This window comes from Triticum aestivum, chromosome 4D (assembly GCF_018294505.1).
Source record: "Triticum aestivum cultivar Chinese Spring chromosome 4D, IWGSC CS RefSeq v2.1, whole genome shotgun sequence".
Lineage (NCBI taxonomy): Eukaryota > Viridiplantae > Streptophyta > Magnoliopsida > Poales > Poaceae > Triticum > Triticum aestivum.
This window is the reverse complement of record NC_057805.1, coordinates 325046017-325054331: the sequence shown is the minus strand read 5'-3', so window position 1 is coordinate 325054331 and position 8315 is coordinate 325046017. Positions and strand designations below refer to the sequence as shown.

The window sequence follows — 8315 nt, the reverse complement described above, 5'->3', positions numbered from 1 at the left end:
GGTGGAGTGCAAATGGTAGAAACCGGAATCATGAGGTCAAAAAGTACATAGAGTTCAAAATGTGCATCATACCCTCCAAGCAGAGTACTCTACTACTACCTCGGTCCTGATTTATTAGTCCTTCGATATTCAGTATCATATTTTGATCATAATTTTAACTAATAAAGTTGGTTATACATAAAAAACAATATTTTCAGAAACTATGTTCAAATACAAATGCAATGATATAATTTTTAATAACATGCATTAACATATTATTGGTTAAATCTATGATTAAAATTTAGCACAAAATACGAAGGGGACCAAACGTAGTACAGGAAAGAGAACTTTTACTGCACTGTAAAACAACTCGCATTCAACAAGATGGAACCAAAAAATTTCATTCACCTCCACACAAGAGATAGTACAAGACAAGATGCGTCGCACCCTTTTTTTCTTTTCCTCCAAAGAACACAAAACTGTACAATAGCGAGTTCTATCCAATAAATTCAAACGCCTCTGCTTTTTCCCGCCAGCTTCCTCTGTCTGTTCCCCATCCCAACCGCATCAGATCGCACCTGCCTGCACGGCTGGAACCCATCGCCATCAGCAGCTCATCGCCTCGCATTTCACCGGGAGGGAGCGGTCGAACCCGCTGCGGGACAGCAGCGTGCCCACCACCGCCAGGTCGCGGCAGAACACCCCTTGGTACACCGGCGCCGTCGCCTGGGACGACACCGTTGCAACGGTCGCGCCAGCCTTCGCCTTCGGTTTCGCCGTCGTCCTCGCGGTGGAGCTGTTAACGGCGGGAGGATTCTCCGGTATCGGCGCCGCGTGTTGTTGCTGCTTGGGCAACGCCGCGGCCTCTTTCGCCCTCTGCCTAGCGGCGGCCTCCTCGTCGATCACGGCCGACATGATGAACGAGTACCCCTTCTGCAGCATCCTGTACAGGAGCAGAGCGGACATGCGGGCCTGGTCGCGCACCGCCTCCAGGTCGCGGTGCTCGTCCACCAGCTCCAGCCGCTCACCGAACACCACGGCGCGGTCCGGCTTGAGCTTCAGCGAGAGCAGCAGGTGCGCGCGCTCCAGCTCAGAGCGCGTGCACCCGCGCCGCACGCCCAGCAGAGCGTAGTAATCGATGTTGCACCCCTCGCCGACGGCGGCGCGGCTGCGCAGTCCCTGAATCCGGGCGATCAGCTTGCGGTGCGCGCCGGCGATCTCGCGGTAGCGCACGCCACCCTGCGGTCGCCACCTAGGCCCAGGCAGCTTGCCGTCACGGAGCGCCGCGTCGTACAGAAGTTTGAGGTGGTCAAGGTCACGAAGGGAATCGGAGAGTGCCCCCACGGACTGAAGGAGATCGGCACGGGCGCGGAGCGCCGGGATGTACGCGGGGTCGAGAGCCAGCGCACGGTTGCAATCCGCTATGGCGTCTGCCGGGCGGCCGCCAGCCTGGAATGACGCGGCGCGGCCGACGAGGCACGCGGCGGCGAAGGTGTGCGGGAGCACGCCACGGCGTGCCTCGAGTATCTTGGAGAAATGGCGGACGGCCTCCGCTGGGAGGCCCGCGTCGAGGGCCGCCATGGCGGCCGTGCGGCGGCGGAGCAGGAGCTTCACGTGAGCCAGGAGCTGGGACATGGCCTCCGACTCCACGGCCGGTATGATGAACGCCGACCCGGACTTGGAAGCGTTGCCCGACGGCACCGAGGCAACAGCTGCGGCGACAGTCGATGATGAGAAGCTGTCCTCCGACCAACAAACGCTCTCGCGGCGGAAAGCCGCCGAGGCGAGGCGGCGGCCGGTCTGGAGAAGAACCATGGCATCTTCGATGAGGCCCAGGTGAAAGCAAGCTTCGCCCAGGACCAGGTACCTCCACTGCGTGTCCGTGTTGGGGTTCTTAGAGAGGCCGGCCAGGACGCGGCGCTTAAGCTCGGAGACATCGAAGCAACGGAAGGAGCGAGCGGTCCCCCTGTCAGTCTCGGCCGCGTCGGAGCGGTGGCGCTCGGGGGAGAGGAGCTTGGCACGGGAGATCGTGCCAAGGTCACCGGAGCTGGAGGAGGACAAGGAGGAGGAGGAGGAGGCGTCCTCGCCGGAGCAGGATTTGCCGCAGCTGGGGATGTAGTCACGGAGCATCTCCGCGACCTCGCGGTAACGCCGCAGCGCGAGGAGCGCCCGCGCCCGCAGCTCCAGCGCGGCCTCCATCCGCGGCGACAGCTCCAGCGCGGCGTCGATGAGACCGAGCGCCGCCACAGCGTCCCCGCCGCCGGATTCCGGCGCCGCCGCGAGAATCGCCCGCGCCTCCCGAAGGTACCTGTCGATCACCTGCGCATACATAGCGAAACAAGCATGAGATTTTTGCCAGACGAGGTTGGATTCTTGCACAAACAGAGAAATAGATGGACCAATTCGAGACAGCAAAAATGGATGGATTTTTGGGGGGACAAAACAAGAAAGAAAAGCGAGAGCGGAGCAGAGCATAGCAGACGGTGCGCTGAGATCAAGCAGCCCGATCTTGGAGGAAAAAAAGCATGAAGAAAAGGCACGCCATGCTCGAAAGAAGCAAATGGTTCTCAGCTCAAAGAAGCTGTCCTGTGATTTGGAATTTGGACGGCACGACCAAACGACCCTGCTTGTGGAGTCAAAGGACCAAATGTTCTTGGCATTGTGCGGTACAGAAGAAAAAGCAAACAGTTGTTGCACAGACGATCCATTGGCGTGGCAAGAACTGACCGGCTGAAGAACACCCAACCAAACCAAAGTAAATAATGTGGAGTGGAGATATATCTCAGATCGCCCAGCTGTGAGCAGGCAAGGCAAAGCACCGAGCTCGTACTGACCTTCCTGTTGCTGAGGAGCCACTTCCTCTTCTTCTCCGGTGCAGAAGAAGGCGAGGAGACCGCCATTGCCTCACACGCATGAATCGGCGAACCCACCCAACCGAAGCTCGGATCGATCCCCCAAGGACAGGGGACGCTGGACCGGAAGAGAAGAGAGGCAGGGGGGGAATGGAATGGCTAGGCGAGAAGGCGAGAGGAGAGAGGAGGCTATATATACGGACCCCTCTCCCAAATCTAACACCTTGTGACTATGGAGTGGAGTATTTTATAATGTTATCTCGGTTTGAATTGGTTGGGGAGAAAATGGGGATGGGCAAGGGGAAGGGGAATATGATGGCAAATGAGGGAGGGAGGGAGAAGAAATGCCAGCTTTGACTGCACTGCACTCTCGTGCTTTCCCTTTGAGAGAGGAGAGGAGAAAGCTTGGATCCCTCAACACCCATCCTAGCTGGCCAAGATGCCTATCCAACCCATCTCCCCTTCCTCACTCAAATCACAGGCCCTGTAAATAAAATAAAATAAAAAAAGTCTCGCGTAGGGTGTGGTGTGGTGTTGTGAGCTTTTAAAAGCGTGGAGAGAGAATAGTGTTGCTGCCCCACTACTCCTCACTCTCCTTGCTCTGTACCCAACCATTTTCTTCTTCTTTTCTCTCTCTTTATTATCTTCTCTTTTCTTTTTTCCTTTGGATGATTCGTTTATTCTCTCGCTTATTTTAAACTACAGTATCATTCATTTTAAAGCCGCGTACGCTTTCTGTTCAATAAATTTACACGGCTCTGCTCCTCTGGACATGCTGAGTAGATACAGTTAACCCAGAATATTCGTGCTGTAGTGCAGCATTTCCTCCTAATCCTAATCGTTATATTTTGCCACAAAACGTGTAGATTATATACGAATAATTCCTCATAGACAAATACTACCTCCGTCTGGGTTTATAGGTCCCTAGACCAAAATGCATGGACCAAGGCAGAAATCTGACTCCAACCACGCACAATTTTCTAGTAGCAATGCAACGCAGGCAGTTACTATACGAAGATATCTTGCAGAAATACTCATAAATGTAGACTGTATACGGGTATCCAATCGCATCGCATCCGAGTTATTATTACTTGTGTGCTTCCTGCCAATACACGGAATCTGGAAACTTTTGACGTGCAGTGAACAGTCCACGTATCCCAGTACAGTTACGTACCCAAAAAAATACAGTAGAGTACGTATTATTTGAGGCCAAAAGATTAGGCTTTGGAGGAGTAAAACCGGTGGTCCCTTCACGGGCAGGGCAGGGCAGGAGCGTGTAGACTACACACCGGGACACGGAGAAAAGGTGGACTTAAATACGGCCTAGGCGCGCGTATTTATACGCCTTCACGACGCGTCATGCGTAGCGGTCCATGTCACCGCTGAGCTGTCGGGCCCACCCGGCCAGCGAGAGGCCTCCTCTTTTCGCCGTGAACCAACAATGAAGCCGCGTACACCTACCTCTCCCTCTGGTGTGGCGTGCCCGATTTGGCGACTCTTTCAACACAAGATGCGACTGCGATCTTAATCTGATCGTGATTGCCGGACTGACCAAATGGCTTTGGACATATCAGATCGAACGGGGTCTCTGCCGCTCATCCGTGCATTGCAATAGGGATGCAGATACGGCACAGTGAGAACAGGGGACTGGTATCGAGCGATCGCAATTTAGTGGCCTTAATACTGCATGTACGTCCTTGGAAGAAGCGATAAGACGTGCACTAAAGCAAAAAGCTCTAAGTACCAGCAGCAGATCCAGCCGATCGATGACACAACCACCAGCATTTGAACCTCTGTCTCGAGCTTAGTCTCCCCTTGAGCGTACGCTTCGATTAAACGCCACTCCTGTGCCTTATTATACGTACTAGCTAGGTGCATGCTGTACTTACTCCATGACCATGACACAAGGATGAATATGGATCCACCATTGACGGATGAGGTGAGTTTCCGTGACATGCAAATGAAATGAGCCGCAACTCTGGTCGCCGGCTGGCTGGGTTGGATCTTATCCACATCGAGACGGCGCAATGCATGGCTCTGAATGTTGGCCGTCTTGGATCTTTGCTCGCTCCATCGGACCTCGTTTTACTTGCAAGGCGCCAAAGTCTCGCCACCTTTTCGCTCCCATCGGCCCATATCCATGCATGCGCTACTGTGCTGGTGTCACCGCGCCAGCAGGAGCTACAGTAGTTTTCTTTTACTGCTGCCCATCATGCATACTACACCACGCCGTGGTCGTAGCCGTAGCCACAGACAGACCCGGCAATTTATGAGTCGGAATGTGTGGAGTGCTGCAGAAGCAACACGCCACCCCTGTTCGTTGCTGTTGGCTCTCCGTCTGGCTGGCTGGATCGTATGCGATGCATGCACGCGCCTTTCATAAATCGATAAATAAATACTCACTTTTCTTTTCTTTTAGCCCCCTACTCTCTGTACCGGCCTTTACCAATCGGCATTGAATGGGTCACGTGACGAGGAAATGTCAGCGTCGCCTGCCATGCCCGCTTTACAGCCACGGGACGGGAGTGCATGCACCAACTTTATCCGGCCCGGCCCATCTTCATGTTCGCCTTCCCGTTCCGTTCCGAGTCATCGCCTTCTTCTCCCCCGGCTACACTAATCCTTTTTTTTTTTACTTGGAGTACTTTCGTAAACGAGGATGGATCAACCCACTGGCTAATCCGTCCTGCGTACGTACGTACGTGTGGATCCACGTGGTATGCGGATACGAGTCGCTGCGTACGCTACGTACGTACGTTTGTGCTTTGCGTCCATGCCACTCTACTGCGTGGAGGGAATATATGAGCACTGCCAGTGGCAAAAGCAGTCCCATCATTGGAGCAGAAATTAGGGGGTCAGCATCTCTCGCTAATCATGTGCGCATGTTCACCCTAATTCAGGTATTCTATTGATCTGTCCACATATTCTTTCGTGGAGTAACTTGTTCAGAAAGCGTGTTTGCTTCTTTTCAGATTTTGGATCAAATCTATTTTCATCTCATATCACAGGCAATTGCCATGATCTTCTGGGTTATCCTACCACCATCATTTTGTAAGACCTGTCTTTCTTCAAGCAAAATTAAGTATGCCAAAAATTCGAGTTTGTCACTATAGATCTCTGTAAAGAAAAACTTATTTTGCTGTCAAAACGAGTACGAATAACACATCCTTCTTTTTGTTGAATCATATCTCTACTCCTATAAAAGAGTAAGTTGGTGATGATGGTGTGCCTGCCTTCATGTCATTTAAAGCGTCCAATCTAGAACGTAAGGCCGAGATGGGTCGTCCCGGAGCCACTCACAATTTTGCAAAAACACCCTGCGTATCAGATAAAATTCTGGAGAAGACCTCCGGCCCCTATGTTCTCGTTTCTCCTTCTCTCGGGAAAGATACCGGGTGTTCGAGAACACCTCCCATATTCCTCGCCGGCGGCCCATCCCTTCTTCCCCAACGGCTGCCATAAAGTTGGGCAAGGATTGCTCCGCTTTCATAGCTTAATAAATCAGATTTGGCTTCGAGGTATTTCTCCTTTTAGATCTGGCCATGCATGCCATCGGAGATAGAGACGACAATGGTGGTTGCTAGCATGTCCGAGTTGGGGTTGATACCCTTTTGTGGTGGCTCCAGTTCTCAACTGCCAAGGTCTGTCCCATTCTTTTGTGCTAACCATGGAGGCTACCAACAGTATGCCCGATATGAGTAAGCCTAGGCGTTTCAGGGGCGAAGGTTTTCTGCGGTTCCCGGTCGCATAGATGCGAGACTGCTAATAGAGGACAAGCAGCATATGTGTGCTGGATCTTTTCAAGTGCATCATGTTCGACTAGGTGCATATTTTGCGAGATAATCTCGTCATCGTTTGTGATTTTCATTTGTGTTGAGGATTTCAGGATAGAAGGGCTGCTTCGGAGGGGGTCATGACGAGCAAGGTGGTTGTTGTATCTATTCTTATGTTGTTCGTTTCAAATAAGTCACACTGGTTTCTCTCAAAATATGTCTATTTGTAGATAAAAATAGTCATATGGAGTAGTCTTCAGAGAAGACTAGAAATGTCGGTACATTTATGAGCATTGTTCATTTTTTGGTGACCTGACTGAACCATCCTCTCACCGCGCCACTACTGGTTTCTGCATAGAATCCTTGCCTGTTTGGGTGGTGCCTGTAAGTGCATCTAGTGCCACCCTTAATTGGTTTTGAAGTATTGACGACAAACCTGGTTGAGGGACTAATGTGTTTGTGAGAATTGCAGGATAACACAGGTAGTAGTCCCTCATTGATTCGGTTTACCTACCGGAGATGACCCCTAAAAATGTGTGAAGACATTGAAGAGTATGGTGGTCTGTGAAGACATTCACAAGGAAGACTATGACATGAGAAGACATCGCGTGAAGACTTTGGAGCGCGAAGACATAGTTGTTTCGCATTTTAGTTTTTCTTCTTTGTTGAGTCATAGGAACCACCGTACTGTTAAGTGGGGTCCAAGTGAACAAAGTCAGAGTGACTGAAATGATGCTCAACCAAATCCTATGTCTTCGTGCGAAGACAATGAGAGCAAATCTTATCCAGAGCTGGACGAGTCAACTTTACTTGTAGCCCAAGTCAAGCTGCCGCGTGTGTTTGAAATCTGATCGTTGGAACACGTGTGTCAGTTCCGTAGTGACCCAGGGTCATTTCGGACAAATCAGGTCAGGTTGCCTAGTGGCTATAAATAACCCACCCCCTACACCATAAATTGGCGGCTGCTCAGAGTTAGTGCACAGCTTTTGTCGTTTGAGAGCAACCCACCTCGAAGCCTTTGAGAGAGAGAAATCCTTGAGAGGACAAAGCCCAAAACACCCAGAGCCAAAGAGTGTTAGGCATCACTGAAGTCTTTCTATCTGCGTGACCTGAAGACTTGTTACACTTGAGGACTGTGAATCTTTCAGCCGGTTAGGCATCGCGTTCTGAGCATCCAAGAGTCATTGTGGATTGCCGGTGAACGAAGTCTGTGAAGGTTTGGTAGTCTACCTTGAAGACTTACCAGAGTGATTGGGCGAGGACTGGGTGTCCTTAGCTCAAGGGGAATAAGGTGAAGACGCGGTCTTCTGAGTTGAATCTCAACCTCCCTAACCAGACGTACAGTTGGCACAGCAACTGGAACTGATCCAACAAATCCTTTGTCTTCACCAAGCAACTAGTTCTATCTATCCCTTCACTTATTTTCAGTTTGTCTTCGTGAAGTCTTTTGCTTACTTATCTGTTTGACTTCACAGTGTGACGACTATTGTTTTTTTAGGGAGAACGACAGTGGGAGAGGCTCCCACTGACTTTGTATTACTCACAAAGGAACAATTACATATGTGTTACAAAGGGTTTTGTGGCCCCCCGGCCATGCTAGTTATCCACGGTCTTAGTGGCCCAAGTTTACAATGTAATTAGACAGGAAAGGATGAAGATCCTCCCGGCAATTATGTGTTAGCAGCTCCAAGAGATGCTTGAATCTAGCTAG

The 8315-nt window shown here is 51.2% G+C and overlaps 1 protein-coding gene across 1 annotated transcript; it reads right to left on the bottom strand.

Annotated features, from left to right (window-relative positions):
• Window positions 1-354: 354 nt before the first annotated feature.
• On the bottom strand, window positions 355-3273 carry LOC123097696 (uncharacterized). Its single transcript, XM_044519509.1, has 2 exons — window positions 2814-3273; window positions 355-2298 (listed from the first exon to the last, which is right to left on the bottom strand). Exons 1-2 carry the CDS (start codon window positions 2877-2879, stop codon window positions 586-588), a joined length of 1779 nt encoding a protein of 592 aa, XP_044375444.1. The 5' UTR covers window positions 2880-3273; the 3' UTR covers window positions 355-585.
• Between the last annotated feature and the right edge of the window lie 5042 nt (window positions 3274-8315).

Coding starts and splice junctions, on each gene's coding strand:
- LOC123097696 (XM_044519509.1), bottom strand. CDS start 2,879: ATGGCGGTCTCCTCGCCTTCTTCTGCACCGGAGAAGAAGAGGAAGTGG. Junction 2,299..2,813: donor GGCTCCTCAGCAACAGGAAG/GTCAGTACGAGC, acceptor ATGTATGCGCAG/GTGATCGACAGGTACCTTCG.